Genomic DNA, 25,170 nt, shown 5'->3' on the forward strand with positions numbered 1-25,170 from the left:
TATATAGGCTAGCAAGGTGGGGGATAAGACTGGGTGAGTTCAGGATGTGGTGAATGGGTCTCTGTATGAGGAGGAGGTGGAAAGAAGGAAGGAATAGTGCAGCCACCCCTGTAAAAACCCACCCTAGACTCAACAATATTTAACAACTACCACCTGGTCACAAATACCCCCTTTGGGGGGAGGTATTGAGAGGGTTGTGTTTGATGCAGCTGCAATAATTCCTGGACCTCAGCCCCTTGGCTTTTGAGCTATAGTGTGCCACAGGGCACTATGTTGTCTTCAGTGCTATTTAAAATCTACATGAAGCCACTGGGAGCAATCATTAGGGAGTTTCTAAAGTTGCTAAACAACCCCAAGCATGCAGAATGTTCTTGCTTTGTGCAGAATGCTGTATTTCACAAGATTTTGGATCTGTAATAAATATATTTAAAGATACACACTTGTCCAGTCTCATCTTCTAATTGTTCATAAAGCTTGATGCTGTAGTGATGGATCTGCTTCAGATTTATTCCAGGGTGGAAATACGTTGTCAAACCTGCCTTTTAAAAAAGAACAAAAAAATAGGATACAAATGGGGGTGTCTTCAACAAAACATTGCAGCGTGGAATGCTTCTGTTCATGGTTCCAGTCGCTCCACCCCACTCCATCCCCACTTACCTGTTTTCCTCCCCCTTCCCCACTAAGCATGTTGGGTCCCCCACTGAGCTTTTTTGAGCTCCCCACACCGTTGAGACAATTTTGTTCCACCACTGCCACATTTGGGGTTTTATGGAGGTGAGGGAGGAGAAAGACACATTTGTGCCCAATCCCTGCTACATTAAATTATTTAATTTCTCCATTAACATGTATGAGCAACTCTCTTTTTCACCCCTGGGAAAAATGAAAAAGAGCTTCTCCATGAGAACCAAGAAGTGACCTATTTGAACACTGAGACAGTTCCTTCTACGTAGCTATGCTTCTCTGTTCTCAGTTCTAGCCATTTTACTCTATACTCCTTCCACCCAGTTTTCCCCCTCTTAGTCCCTCAATGTTCCATGCCACTGAATTATTATGGAGCTGGGGTTTTGGGGGGTAAGGATTTTCCCTCTTAAGGTTTTTCTTTCCATCAGATTTGTTTTACTTGTTCATACCTTAGAGCTATACTTTTCTCTTGTGCATAAGCACGAGCATAGGAAGACTAAAAACAGTATTCTTATATAGGCTACACTTTGCATGCTTCACTGAAAGATGAAATAATCCCTGTATGTTGTATTCTGCAAATCTAAGCTGCATAATTCTGGGAGTTCAATTTATTCTTTGTCTAAAAACCTGATCCTATCCTTTGGCTGGAAACGAATGGCATAGAAGTATGTTCATTCTAGCACAACATAGTTCATAACCAGCACAGTCATCTCTACCTTACAGGAACGCAAGGGCAGGGCCTTACTACAATTCTGCTCTAGTGCTGTCTGTATCATACTAGTTAGTGCTGCCTGTACTTCTATGATCAATATCCTCAGTGATATCTATACTGCAGGAGTGTTTCAAAACATCTGCAATAGGCTTTGCCAACCTAGACCAATTCCCTCACCACTTCAATGTGTAAGTTTGGGATGGAGAATTAGCGATAAAAGAGAGCTAATGGAGAGCTCCACTGGGCTCAGAAAGCATTCTCAGAAAATTATTGGAAAGACTTGAGTTTTCTCAAAGTTTGCAACAGCTTTAATTATGAAGCAAGCCAGAGGAAGCTCATCTATTCATAATCGCTTAAGTGGTTAACACTGAGTGAATTCACTGAGTTCAATGGGACTTACTCTCAGCTAAGTGTGTATCTGATTTCAGCCTAAAATTTCAATGGCAAGCACATCAACACAGCTTGAGAATCAAATGCTGAGAGCAGCATCAAATGCTCAAGGAATTTATGGAACCAAAATACACACTGAAGTTTGGTCTTGGGAGGACACACTGTGCAGAATTATGCACACAAAATTTGAGAAAGAGTCACTATATTTCATAAAGCCTATCAAGTGCTACTTTGATAATTTACAATAGTATGTGAATATGCAAGGTGACTAGAAATGTATACCACTTCAGCAGATACGGTACATGTTAGTAATGTCTAATTTGGCTTTACTACAGCCACCACCACTGACACACGATATGATATCTAGGATTACCCTGAGGCTGCAAGCTACTGAAAACAACTTCTTCTTGGTAACTAGCTAGGTCACTGCACAGTTTGCGTAATATGGATCCAGCTACTAATCTGTAATTCCCACATGGAGCAGAATGCCTTGCATAACTACAGAAATATAAATAGATTGTTTTTCTGTGAATGCTATGGTTAGTATATGCAGGGAACCTTGCCAAATGGTCTTCCTCTCTCCATTAAATCAGTGTAAGAGTTTTTCACCTTTCAATGCAATCCTGACAATCTTAACGAGGCAGAGGCAGAATTAAGATACAACATTAACTCAAGTCAAACATTGGAGTCCTGTCACTTTCAGAGATGTGGAACTGCTGGTCTATGCGTAGTGATGTAAGAAGGCATTGTTTTCCATTCCTGTATTTGTAAGCAGGCAGCGCTGCTTCCACTCCATTGTAGTCATCATCTGCCAAAAAGTATGCTATTCGTCTTGCTGTCAACTGTAGTGAAATTACCTAACGTGTAATTAATTATATAAATTATGTTGTCGTTACATTATTCCACCCCATTCATTTCAATGCAAAGGAAACACAATGAAAATGTGAGGCGAAGGTAATCAATTACGTATTGCTTGCAGGCTGAAAGCAACAACAACAACAACACTGAATGCTAAACACATTCGCTGGATTGATTTCTGTTCCAGACATGGGAAAGTAAGCAAACACTGCCAATTGCCACTCCTGTTTCTGTTTTCTTAGGAATTCTCAAACATCCCTACCCATGGGTCAGATACACCCCCTGGGGACCCTTCATCCACCCTGCAGACCTCTCGTACCTCTGCCTCCCCACCCCTCTATAATTAGTCTTTTTAAAAGCCCTCTATTGGAGGCAATAATTGCCTTTTTCATGCATAATTGTGGCATGTGGCATCTTTTTGCAGGGAAGTTGCAGACGATGAAGAAAGGTCTACAACTCTCCTCCCTGTGTGCTGTGCCTCCCCTGCAAAAAAAACAACAAAACCCAGTGTTGCAAAAAGGCTTCAGTTGTATGGGTGGGGAGCAATCTTCCTGAAAACTGCAGGTGGTACAAGAAGAATTTTGCTGCTTCAGAAGACACAGAGGTGTACCTAGGCTCCCTTGACAAGGAGCTGTAACTAAACATGATAGTTGTTGTTTTTTAACCTGCTTCCGCTTGCTTAGGTTACATGCTATAATGGTAGCATTTGCAAGGCCCAACTTCAATTGCCAAACATGCAATGGATGAGCTATTCTGTCACACTCCCATAGTAAGCATCAGTAATTAATGAGTTTCAGCTCTATGCAAATTTCCACTGTGTTTATGAGAGACAATTTAATGAGTTGCGAAAGGCTATAATTAGAATGACAATAATTATATAATTTATGAAATTGTTATTATCTAAGTAGCTAGAAATCGGATGGCTTGTTTCATATTTAATATGTTAGAACTTTCCCTTACTGCATGCCATGTAGATCCAGCAGTGAGTTCAGACTTTTCCAACAGAAGTACATCTTTCATGCCAGCCTTGGCCAGGTGGTAGGCAAGACTCACACCAACACAACCACCTCCAATAATTACTGTTTCTGCTGCATCTTTCCATCTTGCTTCTACAGAAGGTTTTTCTTCCCTAGGAAAAACATAGAAATCTTGCTTCTTTGCCTTTTTTTACATACTGTATTTCTTATGTATTTTACATAAATAGTTCAAGAAGTATAGATGGCAGAGTGAAAGAAGCCTCAGTTTAAAAAATAAATTATATAAAAATAAATAAATAAATAATCATATTCCCCTCTTTCCTAGAGAATGAAAATCAAATTCCCTTCTTTCCTAGAGAATGAAAACAGCTAGCCAATTATGAGACTTATTTGCTGCACTTTGTGCAAAATCATAGCACAGCTGGTAGAGCATGAGACTCTCAGGGTTGTGGGTCTGAGCCCCATGTTGGGCAAAAGATTCCTGCATAGCAGGGGGTGGACTAGATGATCCTCATGGTCCCTTCCAACTCTACAATTCAACGATTCTATTCATAACACTGTTGCTTTCAGAATGACCCCCACTACCAATCCGCTGAGAGCACTTCAAAATATTCCCCTCCCATTTTATCCAGGTTGCGAAACGAGGATTCACTGAGAATGCTTTCAGCTAATCACACTGCTGCTGCTGTTGCTGCAAATCTGAGAGGAGCTTAGTTAACATACCATTCCAGACACTGGGTAGGAAGCAGCAGAAAGAGCAGGTAGGTTGTGCCACTTTTGTTTGAAGCAGAGGCAATGAGCCACAGCAAGATTTTTGGTTTCCGTGCTGGAGGGAAAGACTCGCTTTCTTGCAGTGCCATGCAGAACCCCCCCTGCCTGCCTTCAACATCTCCACTTGTCGTTCTCCGAGTCCCCAGCCTAGCTTTCTTCCCCTGCCACACACTCACTTGTGTATGTGTCAACTCTGTGTTTGCTTCCATATAACCTACTTATCGAGCTTTCATCCTGCTTTGTTTGCAGGGCCAGCTCACCCATGAGTACAGGTGAGATGACTGCCTCAGGCGGCAGGATGCACAGGGGCAGCAGGTCCCAATGTAGATCTTTATTCCTCCTTTGTTCCTGATGTAGGTCTTCACTCACCCCATTTTTCTTGGTGGGGCGGAGGGCACCATTTAGTGGTTCACCTCAGGTTCCAAAATGTATTGGGCTGGCCCTGTCTGTTTGTACATGTTTATGGAGCTATTTATTGAGCATTCATTCTTATTCTTTTGGCAGGGAGGTTATACAATGGCGACAGTCTAGAAGTGCCCAGTGGTGTGTGTTTCTGGATTAAGTGAGCTTGCCTCTTGTGACCTCTGGCTCTGCTTATCCCTAGCTCCAGTTGCTGTTAGCTGCCCTGCCCACTGCCCTACCAGCTCAAGTGAGGAGCAGCAGCCACCACCACTGTTCACTACTCACAACCATTCACAGGCTCATTCACCCTAAAGGCAGCTTCCATATTGAGCTGAGGTGCACCAATTTAATGTTCAAAAGTCTTCAATTGTGTTTACCTTTCAGTGTGTATTAATGATACACCATGTGGGAATGAACACAGAATGGACCTCTCTCAATTTTGGTTGATCTCTAAACACAAAGGTTATAGTTGTGGGATGGGGAGAGGGAGGGACATCTCAGTGTCACCAACATGCAAAGATTTTGGAGAAAGTATTTACCTTTTTAGCTAAGGCATTTCACACCTGCATAGGATTTACAGAATATGGGCTACAACAGGATGCATACAAATGCACCCCCAAAACGCCTCCATATACACTGTTAGAGGAGAAAAAGGCAATTTTGTAGAGTTCTAAGTATGCCAAGAATGGATCAAAGGCAAGCAGGAATATATGCAGCCTTTTAGAAATGACTTATGACATTAAGACCTGGGTTCCAATCTTTATTCAACCACAAAGCTTCCCAGATGACAAAGGGATGAGTTTCTCTCCGCTGTTGTGAAGATGAAAGAACAATGTATGCTACCCTGAACTCTGTGAAGGAACAATACAATAAAAATGTAACTAAATATTAATTTGACTTCTCACAGGATCTACATTAAATTTGTTCAGGTGTAATTCAGTGCATCCTCACCCTGCTATGTTTTAATAATTTCACGCATGTAAAACGCAACCCCAAGTCTCTCTGCCTCAGACCAATTTCACGAAATAGGAGAAACATCCCTTTTTAAGTCAGGAGCACCCCAAAACTTCCCAGTCTCGGGTCTGGGACAAATTACACCACCACCAACACCACAGAGCAGCTTGGCTGCCTATGCACACGGAACCAGCCTTTATTTGAGGCCAGACTCGAGAATAACGCAGCTAGAGAAGAAGTGGAGGCAAGTGCCTGAAGCTGGACTCACCACCTTTCAGTGGTCGGGCTGCAGGCAAAAGGCCGAGCAGGGAGCGAGAAGGCGGGCTCCCTGCCCCACAGCTTTGGCGGGAGCGACCGCAGGGCTCCCCGGAGCATGGCTTCTTCTCTCTCTGTCTGTCTCAGGATATGGTGGCTCGGCCAGCCGAGGCTCTTTCCTTCCCAATGTGCACCCCGCTCCCGCTGCTCCCCACAAGACAGACAGGCTGAGCCGTCGTTTTCCAGTTGGCAGAGCTCACTCTGCGGCCAATCCCCACTGCGGAGGGAACCAGGACCGCCCCTCGAAGGCGAAAGAGCAGCTTATGGGGGTGTTGTTATTATCTTTAAACCTTTCTCCCTTTGAGGGGTGGGGGAAAGGGAGCAATAATTGCTGGATGGGTCCCCCCCCCGAAATTGCTTCTTGGGAGCTAGGGATGCGGGTGTCAGGGCGAGGAGACAAAAACTGAGGCTCAGGGGAAGTTAAGGAAGAAAACGACATTGGCGCCGTGAGGGGAGGCGAAACGCGGTGGAGGCGCGCCCAAACCGAAGACCAACTCTTTCGTATTTTAAAAAGTGCTTTTCCTCCTGCGCCCTCTCCCACCCATTGTAAGCGGCCCATGTTTTTATGCCCGGTAAAGATACATATTTGGGTGAGTGGGGTTTAGGAAAAATGACTTGCTTCCTGCAGTGAGGAATCTCAAAACCTTGGGAAGTGTACACGAAATCCTAAAAATGGCCGTTGGCAGCCAGCTTCTAACAGCACACTGAGAAATATGATGCATTTGTGGCATCCATGAACTAGGCGCTTGAGGGAGGCGAGGGGAATTATGTGGGAATTTGAAGCATTGCTTCCTCCCGCCCCGTAGGAAGCTGCCATATACTGAGCGGCACCATCGGTCTATCCTGCTCAGTATTGTCCACACTGACTGGCAGCGGCTGCCCAGGGTTTCAGTCACGAGTTTTCCCCAACTTGGGACCTCCTGCATGCGAGGCAAAATGCTGTGCCGTTAGCACTTAACACGCTAATAATTATTTATAGGTAGCTATGAGTTGCCAAATGCTCGAAGTGGCGCTTCAAATGTATGGAGCGTTTAAGTAGCCGTAATTCTACAGTGCTGCTTCTTCGAGAGTGAGAGAGAGACGTTATCCGGTGCTTGAGTTCTCGAGGCACCGTTACTTTTCGCCCTTCGCAGAAAGGAGCAAGTCCGAGCAGGGTCTTGCCCGGGCGAACGCAGCTATATTGAGACGCCTCTTTCTCCAATCGACGTCCAGCTCAGGATCCACCCACCTCCGGCCGCCCCTTCCCAGGGATATAAAACGCGCGAGCGGTTTGCAGCGCTCTCTGTGCCTCTTCGCTGGGGCGCGCTCCGTTCGTTTTGTCTCGGCGGCAGAGGAGGGAAAGTGCAGTTCCCGACAAGGATCGACAGGGCGGCGGATCATGGCACCTATTGGAGGGACCCCGAAAAACAAGAAGGTAAAGCCGCCGGCTGCTCGGGGCTCTTGGTTTTGTTGGGAAGAGAAGCCCCGAGGTGTAATAGAGCCGTCAAACTTAGAGACCTTTCTCTGTCTTTGGAGTGTTCGGGCAAGAGGTGGTCGATTATCTCCTGCAAGGCGTCATCGAGAAAAAGAACAATGGTGTTTTAATAGAAAAGTTGTGAGCGAGAGGGGTCGTTTGGGGCTTTGCTAATAGGCAGACCCTGGGGGCTTCAAGAGGGTCAAAGGTGAAAGTCCGCTCCACGAGTTGAGGTATAGAAATAGACACCTCGGTCTACACCCGTGGTTCCCAACGTGGGGCACACGCCCCACAGGGGGCCAATTCGAGAATGGGTTATTAACAGTGAATGGCCTTTTAGGCTTCCTCCATGTGAATAGGAGTTCACTTTTCGAATAATAAGAATTATATATGGGGGGGGGGGGCATCAGGATTTTAGAGATGCTTAGGTGGGGCATAGCCAAAGAAAGGTTGGGAACCACTGGTCTACACCCTTAACTATCACAGCTGCCCCTACACGCTGTAGAGTGTAAGCCAGGGGGCGTATTGAAGCCAGGGGCACCTGGTTCTGACAAATTTTTTATATCCCAGGACTTTTCATTCATTTTGTGTGTGTGTACACACACACACACACACACACACACATCTGATTATTCACATTGCTATGGGAATGTTCAGTATGATAGCAAAGTGTGTTTTCTGCATTTGGAACAACTGAATGTGATACTGATTTAGATAGATACACTTTTTCCACATTTTGGCCAGGATTCTGCATAAAAATGTAATCAGTCAGAATTGTTGGGTGACTTCCTATTCCATGAATATGCAAATTTGCAGTCCCGCAGATGTGAATCTTCATTGTCATTAAAAAGCTTCACTAGAAGACTCATTGTTAATTCCTTTCATAAACGTTACTCCGTGTGATTTCAAAGGAATTCATCTAAATATTTGTGTTACTGTTGCTTGATGATGTATATGACTAAAACCTAATAGGAGAGGTAAAAGTACTCTTAAATATTAGACCTATGGATAATATGCCTGTTGGAGAATGGAGTATGTATGTGTGCATAGCTATATGGAGTTATATGTTTGAAGGAAAGTCACATGCAGGGGGAAACCTGAAGAAATAGATTATCCATCTTCATAAAAGCTGTATTGATAAAATCTAATAATCTAGCATATGATACTAGATAGTGTTCAGAAAAACAGAGATAAAAAAGTAGCACCAGTCAACCAATAAACAGCTCCTTGGCCATGATTTTGGCAGTGTTAATGGAGAAAGAAAGGTAAATCTGGGCAATGTTATGTATAGAAGAACAAAAATATTTGACTACAGTGGAAAATGTGGGCACCTCTTGCATACAAAGCATGGAAAATGAAGAGAAGTGTAAACAATGCTTGGGCAGGAGATTATACTGTGATACCGTTTAGATTTAGAAAGACTGTGTTGGGAATCATGCTGCCCAAAAAGCCTCACAGAGAGAGGAGGAGAAAAAGAAGCATAGAACTAAGAATGAGAGACACTGTCATGTTGCTGTAGCAGAGAACTACGGTATTCTTCTGCAAGTGTTTATAAGTACAGTATTTGCATATGTGGGTGACCAACACCTGGCAAAGCATTTGGTGGAACCTTCTGTAAAGCTTTTACTTAAGCTAGAAAGGCAGTGTGCCCCATTCCAGAACAGCTGTTTCCTAACGGAAGGGTGAACTTTTTGGTGATAGGGAAATACACTGCCTTTCAGATTTGTTTAAAAAATGTTAGCGTCCAGATTATATGTTCCATGGGCAAGTGTAGTGTGTAACATGTGTACAGTACTGCTAGACTCAATTCACACTGTCTTCACTTCAGAAGCAGAGTTTTATGAAGCAGGTCTGGTAAATCGTGAAGCAGTTAATAAAAAAGGGGGCACAGACATTTAGGGAGAGGTCAGTTTGAGATTCAACAGCAACTGTCACTGCAGCTATGAAAAGAAACACAGGACAGCTGTCACTAATGCCTCAGTTAACTACGACTGAGGGATCACAAAAAGCTGTTCAGATGGCAGCCCAGGCAATTGTCAGCAAACTTTTTCCTAATAAATAGCATTACATACTCAAGGGGAAATAATACTTTGAACAGGATCTGCCATCAAGCACATAAGGGAGTAATAACCCAAAATGACACCTCATCTTAGGGAAGGGCATAGTTTAGTATAGGAGCTTCTATCCCCAGGATATCCAAGTGGGACTAAGAAAGACTCCTCCTTGAAATCCTGCAAACTACTGCCAGTCAGTGTAGAAAATTCTGAGCTAGATGGATGTGACTTGATATAAAAACCAACATAGGGCACAAATAGGTTCAAGTCTACCTGGTCACCCAAGAGATGCTAGTATGATATACTATAAATACCGTCAGTGGTAAGAATCACCTCCAGACTGGGTATTTTACAGAATGCAAGTATTGTTTTTCCTTTTAGGCCCATAATAGCCACCAGATATGTTTCTATAGACAAAGTAGTAAAATATTTTGTACAAATATTTTTTTTATAAATATATATACGAATTTGCTGTAATGGAGAGAATTTCCAACAAGTGCATTGGTGATAATGAAGTGCCATGAAGGGTGAAGGTTGTGTTCCTTTGACCTTTCAGGGTTTCAATAGTCCTCTTAAATCAGGAAGGGGTAATTTCCATCCTGGAACCTGAATGTGACCCTCTACATATTTCCTGTAGTTTTTGTCGTGCAGATTCAAAGTAACTAGTCCAAAAAAATAAATAGTGCTCTGTGAACCCAGCACACAACTGGTGAATTTAGTGGCTGTTGTAATAGTCTTGCATTTAAAGAATTAATACAATGACACAAAATGACTTGGTGTGAGTTTCAGAGGGTTGAGTAATAAACTTGGCATAGTTCTCCTGGCAAGCATTCTCTTATCAGTGGGAATGATATAAAACTAGCACACAAAGAGAGATTTAAGACAGATGTGTTGGCATGGTTGATGATAGCTGCTTTCTACATGGCAATCCACCAGTGGAATCTTACAAAGTTTCTTCAGAAACTTCTTCAGCTCTCATCTGTGGCTCCTAGAAGCTGTCAGTATGCGACAGCTTCAGGAACAGCTTCAACTGGCAAGCTAAACCAGATGAGGGTAGCTGATGAGTCTCCAACCCTTGGCAAGTTAGGGACTTCCCTTACATGCAAAGACAGACTGCGGCGGATTGAGTAGACAAGATCAATAGTGGGTCCAATGGTCAAGAAGGCGGCTTCTGCATATGCTGTAGAGGGAAATTAGGGACATATGGGGCTCATCAACTTGGGAAAGTAGCCCATCTACTTTCAGAGAATGAAAACTCTGATCCTAAACCTCTGCTGCCTTGTATGATATCTTGTGGAGAAGATAAGGCTAAGGAGTAAACCCTACACAAATCCATTATGGAGTCTTAAGATGAGTGGATGGTGCCTTGTACGCCTCCTTCTGGCAACTCCTGCTGCCCTGCTGGAATCAAACATATTGCTCTGCTTTCCTTTGGACCACACCAACAAGTGGGGTCTTGTCTAGAGATCCCAGGACCTCCATACACACTGCCCAGGCTTGCACCCCAGGAAGATCACTTAAGTGCAGTGGCTTAATTTTATATGTTGTATGAAATGTTAATGTCTTTTATGATTTTTTTCTCCTCCCCATGATATGTATGGTATATGTTTTCAGATATAAACAGACATTTTATATCTGTTTATATTTATATTGCAGACATTTTAGCTGAACGTTCTAAAATATTATATAAACACTATGTAGTTGTTCTTCTTCTTCTTCTAGGGTATTCTTGAACGTCTAGATGCTGGAGAAATTGTAATTGGCGATGGAGGATTTGTCATTGCTCTCGAAAAGAGGGGATATGTAAAAGCTGGTCCTTGGACTCCAGAAGCTGCTCTAGAACACCCAGAAGCAGGTTAGTTTAATTTGCAATGTATACATTATGAATTGTGTAAAATTCCCAGTTGTAGAATACACATTGACCCCTATGCTTGATAAAGTTAGTCATGATAAAAGCTGTGACCCTAAACAAACTTACTAGGGAGTAAACATCATTAAATACAATGAGTAAGTGTAGAGGATTGTACTTTATGCCCCTTGAAATCAGTGGAATAAGTCGGGTGCAATTAGTTCACATCCCATTTCATTCAATGGACTTAATCATAGTCCACTTTAGCTAAATAGCAGCTGTTGGGCACAATGAAAATTGGTTCTATTCAACAAATTTTAATGGGCTCTTTAATGGGCACATTTTCTGATTTATACCTGATTTTGTATTTTATGACACTTTGAACTGGTTATTACAGAAGTATTGCTTTAACATTATATCAGTAATATTTAATCTTTTTTATATTTTTGCAGTTTCTGGACTGCCTTAAAATAAGGATTTAAAGTATACTGTTTGTTATCCTGTGTCTGAAGGCATCTATAGGTCTTTGAAGATAGGGTCCTGGATTTACAAAGACAAGGGGATGCAAGCAAATACTGTGATAATCACAAAAAAAGCCTTATTAATGTAATCAGTGGGCTTTTGGTTATCCTCTGCTTCTGTAGTAGCAGACAATGTGGTGGGATGGCACTCCTCACCTGACCTCCAGTCATTGCATTGTCGATGTTTACCAGGAGGGGGGTGGTGACTATGGTGCAAATGCGCTAATGGGAGTATTGGATTGGCTCTGCCTCTGCATTTGCACCATGTGGGCATTGCCAGCACTTCACCCCTCTACCTCCTGGTAAGCAGCAGTGATGCAACTAACAGGAGGTCAGGTGAACAGTAGTAACCTACCACATTGTTTATATCTGATGGTGTCAAATACTAGGTGTTCTGGTACCATTTTCAGTAGTAGCTTTATGTTCAAAATCATTTGGCAAAACCTGTACCTCTTCAAAGACAAAACTGTCCCTGCCACAGTATGGGGAGAGTGAAATTAAGCCTGATGCTACTACTTCTGTCCACCACTACAGTTTTCCATGTATCCCTCCAACTCCTTCAAAGTAAGGCAAGATTTTAAAAATGCAACAAACAACTATTTCACAACTGGGGTGTATTGCGAAAGTCCCATACCAGTCAGGCAAACAGTGTTCTAAGTGTGAAATAGATATGACCTTAAATCATTCTTAAATTACATTTGTATGGGTCAAAATGGGGGGGGGGGTGACAGAGAGTGTCAGTGTGTCAGATGTGACCTTGAAACTGGATAGGAAACCAAACAGTCTTGAAGTGAAGAAACAGCCTGTTTTTTTGGCCTTTGGTTAGAGTGTGGATGGTGCCAGCTATTGCACAGTAACTGCTGTGGGATTTGAGACAGCTATTCTGGCATCATAATTATAAACACATTTGCTTGGAATTAAGTCCTTTTTATTGTGGCAGAAAATGCTTCCTAAATGAGGTAACGAGTAGAAGTAATTAGTGGCCTACCTGTGCACATTAAGTATCCTGCACTGCAGGGATACCAACATAGTTACTCTGCAGTTGTTGTTGGATTACAATTTCTATCATCCTTGACCTTTGGTCATGCTGACTACGGCCAACTGAGGTTGGGATCCAGTAACATCTGGAGGACACTGCATTGACTGTCTCTGTTCTATTGTCTCCATAAATTCATTGTAGTTGTGGGTGGCACATTTCCCATTTAAAATCTACTTTTGATACACTGCCTGTTAAAAATGCTATTGCATATTGCACCAGTAGACTAAGGAAAAATAGCTTAATTGGCTAAAGACAATATCCAGTAGTGGAGAACAGACTTCGATCCATGCAACAGGACTTCCCCTTCCTAGAATCATAGAGTTGGAATAGACCACAAGGGCCATCAAGTCCAACCCCCTGCCAAGCTCCTCTTCATTCAGCTCCTTGCATGCCTACTAAAACTGCAGTGTAGGGTTGTGGACCCTCTGCAGGCATGTCCAACAGGTAGATTGTGATCTACTTGTAGATCGCAGGGTGTTCCTGGTAGATCTTTGGCCCCTCAGTGATCTCCCCCCCCCCCCCAAAAAAGGGGAAAAACCTGTGGCTTCCTAAAAAGTTTAACAACTTTGCCTTTCCTAAGAAAGCTCAACAACAACAATGGGTAGATCACTGCCAGTTTTTTAATACTGTGAGTAGATCGCAGTCATATGGGAGTTGGATGTCCCTGAGAGTCTAGAGCAATCTGGGGGAGGAGTGCAGGAGGCTGCAGAGGGAAAGAGAAGAAGGGGAAATCTGCTTGGATAACACTGGATATTGCTCTAAGGAAAGGAAAGAATGTGCCTTTCTTTTGCAACTTCAGATCTACCTAGAAGTCTTTCATCAGTTATTATAATATGAATCCTATTTATTTATACTTCTAATTTGCAGAGTTTTTCAAAACATTCAAGTCAGCATTGTTCTTATTTTACAGGCAGGAAAAAGAGGATGAGAGAGAGAGTGATTTTGCTTTCCCAAGATACCTGTACTATAAAGATGAACCTTAAACCTTCCTGGTTCAAATCCAATTTTGTCCAACTGTCAGACCTACAAGTGAAATGGTTTAACAGTCTCAGATGCCTTTTGCATTAATCATGTACCAATTGCAAGTTGGGAAATTAATGTGCAGATTTTTTAATTGATTAAATACGCATACCCTTTATTAATAAATCAATGGGAGTGTTTCTTTTTAACAGTATAACAACTCAGTTAAAAATGAAGCAAATCACTATGTGTAGGTCATAAAATGGAGCATGATAAGGCAATACCATGTGAAAGGAGCTGCTGCCACAATATTAACATCATATTTGACTCTCCATTTTGTTTAAACATTTTACAGTTCGTCAGCTGCATCGAGAATTCCTCAGGGCTGGATCAAATGTTTTACAGACATTCACCTTTTATGCCAGTGATGACAAATTAGAAAACAGGGGGAACTATGTAGCTGATAAACATTCTGTGAGTAGTTTCAACTGCTTTTTATTATTACTGTATTGACAAACAAGCAGAATTACATGATCTCAACACAGAAACATAGGTCATCTTTGCAAGACCTAACTCATTAATACAAAGATGTAGATTTAAAAATTCAAATAGAAATAAAATATATGAAGATTTAGTATACTGAAATGGCATGACAGAGATGCTGCCTGGATTACCTTCCAAAAAAACAGGAACAACCGCCTGTCAGATGAAAGAAGCAAGCTAGTTACTCTTACTGTAGTTATTTCTCACAAAGCACTTTCAAGTTGTTTAATACTGTGGAAAACAGGAGCAGACAAGTGCTAAATTTATCAATTAATTGTGACAAAGAAAAGTTTGTATACCCATATACAGAAGTAACTCCTTATAGTGTGGCATAATATTATGTGCAAGACATGATTGCCAAGAAGAATGTTTCTGTTTGATTTTTCAGTAAAACCTAGTTACTATTTTTTAATCTAGAAACTAAAGTTGGAGGCCAGTTTGTCCTTTGCTCTTCCTTAGAGATATCGTAACACTGTGGTTACCTTTCAGACTTGAAAACATTCTCCCCACCCTAATATTTTCCTCAGGTGCTTTTAAATCTCTCACTTGAGAACATGTCAGCAATGTCAGGACAGAACCAGAAAAGAGATACAGACACTTTTGTCAACACTGAGAAGCACTCGCCTCTTCAATATTTTAAGGATCATTTGCCTATTTTTAGGTAGTTGGTTAGGATCACACATGTCCTCACTCTAAATTAACTTTGCTTGCCTGGAGTGACAGAATAAATGACATTTGCTGCATGACTCCTGACTGTCTGGGTGGGACTACTGATCAAGACCTAGTTAGTTGTTGGTTGGTTAGTTGCTTTTGCCAAAACAGAAGCAGGCTAGCTCAATGGCAGCAAAGAGAGGCGAACTATATTTATGTTGTGATTAGAAGGAGTTATTTGCAGGAAATATTTTTGGGACCTCTGAAGCAGGCAAACATTTGGCAGGTGTTACAAGCCATGATGGGCAAAGCGGAAGGCTAGAAAGTTCTGTTAGAGCATAGTGCTGGTAACACCAAGGTCGCAGGTTCTATTCCCACAACGGGATTCCTGCATTCCAGGGGGTTGGATTAGATGATCCTATAGGTACCTCCCAACTCTATAATTCTGTGATTAAACATGCAAGTTGTAGGTTGCATTTCTCCAAGATCCCTTTTCAGAACCTTAGGCTGGAGGAACAGAAATGCATTGCTAGGTTTGCACAGGTAGATCAGAAGCACTCTCTGTAAAATCCTTTACACTGTCCTGTAATAAAAACCACCCCCTTGTGAAATTGTACTGTGATGATTGGTAAGTGATGATGTGAGACATCTTAGTTGGGCAACAAATGTAACGTGTGTTCATTTTTCCTACAATAAAAGTGTAGGTATGTGTATGGTGTAAGTCCGTACTAATGCTATTTCTGTATTATCAGGGCAAGAAAGTAAACGAAGCAGCCTGTGATATTGCAAAAGAAGTGGCTCAAGAAGGGGATGCTTTGGTGGCTGGAGGCGTCAGCCAAACCCCTTCATACTTAAGTAGCAAGAGCGAAGCTGAAGTTAAATCAATCTTTCGAAAGCAGCTAGAGGTTTTTACCAAAAAGAATGTGGACTTCTTAATTGCAGAGGTAAATGCAACCATTAAGGAAACAGTAAACGGTGATAATGGGGGAAACAGCTTTTGTGATAGGTTCGTATCCAGAGTTTGTGTGAATTGAAAAACTGCTTGCACAATGGGGCTCTGCAGGTTTGCAACCCACCTGCCACCAAAGAGTGACCAAGGCATGCCAAAACCGGGCCTAAACCCCTATTGAAATGGATCTAGAAAATCTGCTTCATCAAAGAGTGCCAGAAAGAGTTGGGGGGGCAGGGCACCCCCTCAGAAAATTGTGCCCAGGGCCATGTGCCCCTCAGGCCCCACCCCAATCCTGGAAGGTGTGGGATAACAATGACTTGGGCCTAGCCTCTGCACAAACAAATCAGAACGAATGCTCAATAAACTGATATCATATAGCCTCCACATAAATTTTACATGAACAAATCGGGGTAGATGCTCAGTGAATAGGTTGGTAGAACCCTTAAACAGATACCCTGAGGTACAAATGAGTTTAGTATATTACAAAAGATACTCAGCAAATGCAATTTTTGGAGGGAAAGTTTTGAATATTTAGAAAATAACAGGAATCCCCATTTCCCTCTCTGCTGGGCTGGGAAGGGGAAGCACTGGCTTCAGCAAAGGTGTCTCCCAACTGAACATGCAGGTGAGTGGCCCACTGGTGGTATTCTTCTTGCCATTGGAGGGCAGCAGAAAGCCTTGAAATATGGAGCATTCCAAAGGTGGGGAGGGAGCAGAGCTAGGCATTAGGCCCTGTGTGGAGTCAATCACTGTGCCAGTCTGGAGCTCCGGCAGTGATCAGGGCTAATCGTAGTCCACCTCCGTTTCACCACAGCCACCATGCATAGATATGGGGCCAATGTAACGATGGCTCTGACCTTCCACAAAGCCCTTTTGTCAGGGGGTGGGGTTTTTGCATTGTATCCCAATTTAAAAAAAATAAAAATGTACTTTTTCTTTTAGTCTTTTGTTTGTTTTTGTTACATTTTCACACCAAAGGTAGTATTATGCTCTGAACTCTTCCTCTCTATCCTCTCTCTCTCTCTCTCTCTCTCTCTCTCTCTCTTACTTACTCCTTTCATCTCTTTTTAGTATTTTGAACATGTTGAAGAAGCTGTGTGGGCAGTTGAAACCTTAAAAGAAGCTGGGGTTCCAGTTGCAGCAACTCTTTGTATTGGTCCAGAAGGAGATATGCATGGCATATTACCTGGAGAATGTGCTGTCAAACTTGTAAACGCTGGTAAGATTATATATTTGACGTATCCATCGTGATACAAGTTAAAATATTAGCGATATGGAATGAGATGAAAGAAGCTCAGCAAAAGTAGGTGCATATTCGAGTAGGAAAATACAGTGCTACCTCTGGTTACATACTTAATTTGTTCCGGAGGTCCATTCTTAACCTGAAACTGTTCTTAACCTGAAGCACCACTTTTGCTAATGGGGTTTTCCGCTGCTGCCACGCCGCCGCCACGCGATTTCTGTTCTCATCCTGAAGTAAAGTTCTTAACCCGAGGTACTATTTCTGGGTTAGTGGAGTCTGTAAGGTGAAGTGTATGTAACCTGAAGCGTATGTAACCTGAGGTACCACTGTACTGGACAAGGGAGAAAGGTGAAAGGGAAGGCCTGTTGGATCATAGTGGACCCAGCCTATGGGGGGAAGGGACATTGCCTCATTCTCCCTAATGGACCAATTACTCAAATAATTCTACTTTTTATTTTAAAATTTTGAATCTGCTTTATTATTAAGGCTCAAAGTAAAAAGGGCATTTTAACGTGCTTTACAAATGACCCTATCGTCCACCTTAGCTATTGCAGCACAGAAAAACAGGCAAGTAGGGAGCAGCTATCAGTCTCTTGATTCTGCCTGAAAAGGTGCACGAGATGCAAATCCCGGCACAAAATACTTGAAGCTTGTACCCCACACCCATACTTGGTTGCTTTACAATACCAACAATTCCACACTTAAATCAGGGAGCTAAAACAAATAAGCTTTGGATGGGAGGAACCAGAAATGGGTTTTTGTGTGAAAGGACTGTGAGCAAAAACAAAAACAAAAACACACACAACCAAATTTCTGGACTGGGAGGTATCACTAAGAGGTACATCCTGCCCTTTAATTCTAAGTGTACATTTACCTCCCTTTCTGAGGTAGTATTTTGCATGTGATTAGAACCTGATAATTGCCACCTGCCCAGATTTTAACTTGTCTGAATTAATTTTAAGATGTATTTTAATTAATTGATATCTGTTTTTATGCATATTATGTTGTTTTTATGATGTTAGCCGCTCTGAGCCTGGCCTCTGCCGGGGAGGGTGGGATACAAATAAAATTTGTTTGTTTGTTTGTTTGTTTGTTTATTATTGCTTGATTGATTGATTGATTGATTGATAGGTGCCAGCTTGTGGTCTTTGGGTTTTGTGGGTGGGAATTTAGCAAATCCCTCAAGCTTGAAGTCTGCCCACCCCAGGTCTAGAGTACATTCAGCCCAGCCCTGCAAGGTGTGGATCTCATACTTTAATCTGACGCTCCCAGCATTTCAAAGACAATAAGTACTTTGCTGTTTATGTCTGTTTCCATACATGCATATTTAAAGTGCAGATAAAAAAAACACCATAACATTACAAGGGGCCCTTTATACACAGATCACATTAGTTTAAAAACATTGAATTGAAAGATATTGTGAAACACTTCACTTCTTGTTCTTTAGGTGCTTCTATTGTTGGAGTGAACTGCCATTTTGATCCAGCTACTTCCCTCAAAACTCTGAAACTCATGAAGGAGGGCTTGGCAGCTGCTAAACTAAAAGCGCACCTCATGTCACAGCCACTTGCGTTTCATACTCCGGACTGTGGGAAGCAGGGGTTCATTGATCTACCTGAATTTCCTTTTGGTAAGACTTTTGTTGTTGTTGCTGTTCTTAGCGTGAAGCTGCGAGAAAAATAGCACTTATACATCAAATAGCAGTATACAGTATACATCAAATATCCAGTCCATGTACTGGAAATAGGCCCCATTGCCTTCAAAAGCATACAGTTGGTCTGGAACTGAAGCCATGTTGCATTGTATAAAATGTATCATTAATTTTTTTAAAATGCAGCATCATTCTATTCATATTTCAAGAGTGATTTATAGTCAATTAAATTATAGGGACGCGGGGGGCGCTGTGGGTAAAACCTCAGCGCCTAGGACTTGCCAATCGTCAGGTCAGCGGTTCGAATCCCCGCGGCGGGGTGCGCTCCTGTTGCTCGGTCCCAGCGCCTGCCAACCTAGCAGTTCGAAAGCACCCCTGGGTGCAAGTAGATAAATAGGGACCGCTTACTAGCAGGAAGGTAAACGGCGTTTCCGTGTGCTGCACTGGCTCGCCAGATGCAGCTTGTCACGCTGGCCACGTGACCCGGAAGTGTCCTCGGACAGTGCTGGCCCCCGGCCTCTTAAGTGAGATGGGCGCACAACCCTAGAGTCGGACACGACTGGCCCATATGGTCAGGGGTACCTTTACCTTTACCTAAATTATAGGGATGCGGGTGGCGCTGTGGGTTAAACGACAGAGCCTAGGACTTGCCGATCAGAAGGTCGGTGCTTCGAATCCCCACGACTGGGTGAGCTCCCATTGTTCGGTCCCTGCTCCTGCCAACCTAGCAGTTCAAAAGCATGACAAAGTGCAAGTAGATAAGTAGGTACCGCTCTGGCAGAAAGGTAAACGGCATTTCCCTGCGCTGTTCTGGTTCTCCAGAAGCGGCTTAGTCATGCTGACATGACCCGGAAGCTGTACGCCGGCTCCCTCGGCCAATAAAGCGAGATGAGCGCTGCAACCCCAGAGTCTGTCACGACTGGACCTAATGGTCAGGGGTCCCTTTACCTTTACTTAGATTAATTATAAAATACAACACTAAAACAGTAGGGTCAGAGTCTAAATATTTATACCTAAAGATTACCGGCAGGTAAACGTCTATAGCAAGAATAGGAACCATTTTTCAGGCCACAGACCACGTTACTCAGCAAAAAGCTATTAGGGGTGGGGTCATATTTCATACGTGGGCCCAAAAGTAGACAGGGCCAGTTACCATGCAGATCAGCTGAGGGGTGTGTGTGTTATTTTCATTCTGTTATAGGGCTGGGCTTGATGTCCGTGCTGAGACTGGGATGAAATTGGGCCATCTGCTTCCCAGATGATCTGCAAATATCATCTAAGGAGCAGGAGAAAGCTACTGATTTTCATCCCCATCTCAGTATGCTTAAAGCTTCCCACCCAGCATGCTGAACTGGGGATTAAAAAGAGAGAGAGAGAATCTCCCTGTTCATCAGATGATCTATTCCATTTGGTTGGGAAAACATGTAGGTAATTCTTGGAACTAGAAAAGAGTGCTGAAAAATTTGTTTAGATCACTTTGTGGAATAGGGAGCCCCTACCTAAGAAAAGTCAAAACCGAAAACTTTCTCCCCAAGAGTGGCTATTGTGGCTCTGCCTTATGGTACCCAGAAAGAGACTGTTTCCCAAGGTTGATTCACTCCTTGCTGCTGTTTGCAAACTAAATAGTTGTGAATAAATACACAATTGTCTGCCCTGGTTAGCGCTGTCTAAAGAAAATAAGCATATTTTGTAAAGCATTTGGATGACAATGGTAGTGTTTTGCACTGATTTCTATCACCGAATGTTCAGATAATAGTGAAGTTAAAGTAATTACATATCATTACAGCTTTGGAGCCAAGAATTCTATCCAGATGGGATATTCACAAATATGCAAGAGAGGCCTATAATTTGGGGGTTCGATATATTGGAGGGTGCTGTGGGTTTGAACCATATCACATCAGAGCAATTGCCGAGGAGCTGGCCCCTGAAAGAGGATTTTTACCACAAGCCTCTGAAAAACATGGCAGCTGGGGCAGCGAATTGAGCATGCATACCAAACCATGGGTCAGAGCAAGGTAAAGTATATTTTTAACTCTGATACTAAAATAACCCACTATATATATTTCTTTTTCAGAAATGCATTGCTTCATATAGCAAATTACTTGGTAGTAATAGAACTCTATGTCATGGTACAAAACCATGCACACAAGCAGTTTTGAACAGTAATTTTATAGACCTAAAGACCAAGATGGAAGTAATGGATGCAGGATATTACTAAATATGTGCATTTAGATCAATACACTGACTGAGTTAAATACCCTCCAATTTACAAGGGTACCTGTTATTCAACCATTGTACAGTCAAGTTTCATTCAGATTTCCTGATGATATAAATGTTGTTCCTTTCATTTTAGGCTGGAAGCATTTGCTATGTATAGAAAAGCTAGAGAGACTGAATTCTATCAGAATACTAGCTTCTTAGTTGTGCAGTTTGCCCTCATGCTCCAAACATGTGGGGACATTTAGAAATCAATTTCATAATTAACTTGTTTTGTTCATACTACTTCTTGGGCGCTCGATGCAGTGCCCATCATGGCCTTCTGTCCCTACCAATTTTTAATTTTTTAAAAAAAAAACCTGTGAGGGTTTTATTTCAGGCCAGGGGTTTCTCTTTTTGGGGGGGGGTCTGTGTTTTCTTTGTTTTGAGTATGTAGATATGTTGCCTGGGCCCCTGGGGATATTTTTTTTCAGGGGGTGGGGGCAGTTCCGAGCATCACCACTTTCATTCTGTGAAATGGGTATTTTGTGGTGCTCATAACAGTTTCTCAGATTTCCAAATATTCTCCCTCCCTGACACAAAATGTTGGGGATTCTTTTGTTGTTGTGTGGTATTGCCCTCCTTTTTGTTGCAGCTAAGCCAGAGGGCCACTAAAAAGTTCAGCATATATCTGTAGCATGGTTGGGAAGGTTTTCTGAGGTCCTGAAACCTCATTTAAACGTCTTACATTGCAATCATTATATAGGTTGCCTTTGAAGTTCAACAATGTGCTGCCTTTGAACATTCAACAATGTTTAAAGCTATAGTCAAGATTTCTGGAAAACTACTATCCATATTCCTGGGGCTACAAAGTTCATTTTAGCCCCCTCCCCCTTTTCACTGTATTATATATGTCAATGTTATTTTTGACCTGGCCTTAGGAGGAAAAGAAACTAGGAAATATGCATATAACCCTGTCAAAAGCACCTGTATTTCAGTAGTGATATGTTAGGGTTTTATTCCTCAATATCCTTGGGGAGGTGGGGTGGGGAGAATTAGCAACAATACAGCACTACCAATGTTGATGTGCCCCCTTATGCGTTTGAGGACCTCGGTGCTAGATCTCAGTGTCCTGGCTGAATGATTACACTATTAATCCCTCTGGCAAGTCCATCCTAGGGTTGCCACATGTCCTCTTTTTCCAGGACAGGTCCTCTTTTTCATGGGTATGTAAAATCAGAGTCGTCATAGTGAGCCATAGTTAAAAGTAGAACACCTTAAATTGAGTTATTAAAGCAATCCTTTGCACTGTTAGGTTTACAACCAAAATCATTCTATGACAATCTCTTGATTTACATGCTAAAACATTTTGTAAAATATCTCGTACTGTATCCCTCTTTTATTAAAAATATATTGAATAGGATTTGTCCCTTTTTTAACCTAGGGCTAGGAAGGAATACTGGGAGAATCTGTTGCCTGCTTCAGGAAGACCATATTGCCCCTCACTCTCAAAGCCAGATGCCTGGGGGGTGACCAAAGGGGATGCTGAGTTGATACAGCAGAAAGAAGCAACATCTGAACAACAGCAGAAAGAACTCTTCAAAAGACAGAAATTCAAGTCCAGCACTGTAGCATAGATTATTAACAATTTTGTCTATGCAAAAACAAGCATGTCACTGTATAATTGACAACTCAGTGGAAAGATCAGACAGAATTTATTAATTGCAAGTTGGAAGTATAATAAATCTCAAAACACTTTTTAAAAATGAAAATGCGCCCATGCTATGTGCTGCACTTTTATTGAATACTCCAACTTATTTGCAGTACACACAATTCAGAGCACGTTCAACCTCTAATCCTATTGAAATAATTGGGATTTAATGCTTACATGTAAAATAGTCCAATCCTAAGCAACTTTTCTCAAAATTAAGTCTCACTGCATTTAACAGAATTTCCTGCCTAGTGAATGTGCTTAGGATTTCACCAAAGAACTTGGGTTAATTGGAACTTTATATGGATTGTGGATTGTGCCCATTATCTTAGATGGATAAATTTTGTCTTCTGTCCCCCCCCCCCCCCCAAGCATAGCACTCTTTATGAAAGCAAAAAAAGAGAGATGAATACTTACTTTGGAAAGATATATTTTTCTCAGGATAGGAATAGTTTAAATCACTGCAATTATATAATTAAAAAAATAAAATACTTCTGATAAACAGCAGACTATTTTCAAAATATTTCTTGGTTTTATTCTCCCAGACCTGAGATGCCATTGCGATCTCTAAATGCATATTGCAGGAGATCAAATTAAGCTAAGAATTATTCTGCATTTTAAAAAAAAATTATTAAAAAGAGTTATTTACAGTCCTAATTAGAAACAGAAAAATGTAAAAAAGATACAAGAATATAAAACTCTTTTCTGCATGTGAAATCCAAACATGTAACTTCTGGAAATGTATGAAATCCACTTGGCTTTTCCATCACAAATTAGCAAGAAGTCTTATATAGATCATGACTGAAGTTTCCTCTTGAGCAGCTTAGCTTCCCAGACTGTGGGTGGTATCCAGAAGTGATGGTACTGAAATAATCCACCAGTGGAATGGGGAGGAGGCCATTTCAATGACCCCTAAATTCCATGCCCTCTCTAAATCCCTCAGATTTTTGCCCCCCTCCCCCCCGTATATGGGTTTTGAGAGGTGCTAAGCAGGAAGGGGAAATGGACAAAAAAAACCCTCCCTGTTTTGCTGACCAATTCCTTCCGTCAATAAATAGTTGCCACTGGATACCACTCTATAACTATGCAGATATTTAGGTCCACTTCACAATGTAGCATCTGTGGAAGCTGATCACATTTACTTTCACCACTCAGCATGATTGATCCATTCCAATATACTTCACTGGTGCACCTGATCAAGTAGTTGAAATAATCTTTCTTACATCTAATATCGTATGAGGGCTTTGGTACCCGCTTTTAAAAAGGGAAATCTCCATTTCTCACTGAAACTAAGGTCACATGTTAAAACCTTAACGACTGAAAATCTTCTGGCATGTGGCTCAGGGCCGGCCCGAGACATTTTGGCACCTGAGGCAAACCACAAAATGGCGCCACCCTCCCTGCTAGGGAAGAAGGGGTGAGTGAAGATATGCATCAGGAACAAGGGGAGAAATAAAGAATCTGCTGCCCCCTGTGGTTCCTGCCACTTAAGGTGCTTGCCTCACCTTGCCTGAAAAAGCTAAATAGATGACTAATATCTGCTATATACTGAGGGGTTTGGCCTATATGTGACATCATTCAGTTCTTTTATATCTAAGAGCAATGTTCTGTATTAATACCAATAAAGATTTACAAATTACCCTAATGTCTTGCTGTTTTAAGAGTGAAATTATATTTAAAATGTGCAGTGTTAAGAAAAAATGAATAAAGGTACCTAACACAATGTTTTAACATGCTTCATTTGGCACAAAATATTCTTCCTGAATGTGTTTGCCCTGCCACCTTTCTTCTCCATGACACATTATAGAACTCTTTTGTAATTGTGCATACACATAAAAAAGGCTATATCAATCTTGTAACAATAAAGCAGGAATGGGAAGTTCTGGCCCTCCAGATGTAGCTGTAACAATATATATACAGTTAAACTTTGGTTGTCAAACATAATCTGTCCAGGAAGCCTATTCGGCTTCTGAAATGTTCAACAACCAAGGCTTCTGATTGTTTACAGGAGCTTCCTGCACTCTTGAGAGCCAGTGTGGTGTAGTGATTAAGAGCGATAGACTCGTAATCTGGTGAACTGGGTTCACGTCTCCGCTCCTCCACATGCAGCTGCTGGGTGACCTTGGGCCAGACACACTTCTCTGAAGTCTCTCAGCCTCACTCACCTCACAGAGTGTTTGTTGTGGAGGAGGAAGGGAAAGGAGAATGTTAGCCGCTTTGAGACTTCTTCGGGTAGTGATAAAGTGGGATATCAAATCCAAGCTCTTCAAGCAGAAGCTGTATCAGA

At 42.0% G+C, this 25,170-nt stretch overlaps 2 protein-coding genes across 4 annotated transcripts in view; one reads left to right on the forward strand and one right to left on the reverse strand.

The window, feature by feature from the left end:
* Positions 1-6,300, reverse strand: part of DMGDH (dimethylglycine dehydrogenase) — a 249,919-nt gene extending 243,619 nt beyond the window's left edge. For 2 of the 3 annotated variants that reach the window (XR_013394686.1, XM_028748059.2), the window contains exons 1-3: positions 6,014-6,300; positions 3,602-3,770; positions 441-539 (exon numbers count right to left, since the gene is read on the reverse strand). Coding sequence is in view for 2 of the 3 variants with exons in the window: in XM_028748059.2 (XP_028603892.2) it covers positions 441-539; positions 3,602-3,770; positions 6,014-6,120 (375 nt within the window). In the remaining variant the exon portion in view is untranslated. The remainder of the gene's footprint in view (positions 1-440; positions 540-3,601; positions 3,771-6,013) is intronic. The other variant, XM_028748060.2, reaches the window with a different exon arrangement.
* Positions 6,301-7,315: 1,015 nt separating this feature from the next.
* LOC114606168 (betaine--homocysteine S-methyltransferase 1) lies at positions 7,316-24,522 on the forward strand. Its single transcript, XM_028748062.2, has 8 exons — positions 7,316-7,474; positions 11,290-11,422; positions 14,292-14,410; positions 15,883-16,074; positions 17,154-17,301; positions 18,773-18,955; positions 20,763-20,991; positions 22,617-24,522. Exons 1-8 carry the CDS (start codon positions 7,439-7,441, stop codon positions 22,807-22,809), a joined length of 1,233 nt encoding a protein of 410 aa, XP_028603895.1. The 5' UTR covers positions 7,316-7,438; the 3' UTR covers positions 22,810-24,522.
* The last annotated feature ends 648 nt before the right edge of the window (positions 24,523-25,170 follow it).

The sequence above is a fragment of the Podarcis muralis genome, chromosome 11, assembly GCF_964188315.1.
Source record: "Podarcis muralis chromosome 11, rPodMur119.hap1.1, whole genome shotgun sequence".
Classification (NCBI taxonomy): Eukaryota; Metazoa; Chordata; class Lepidosauria; order Squamata; family Lacertidae; genus Podarcis; species Podarcis muralis.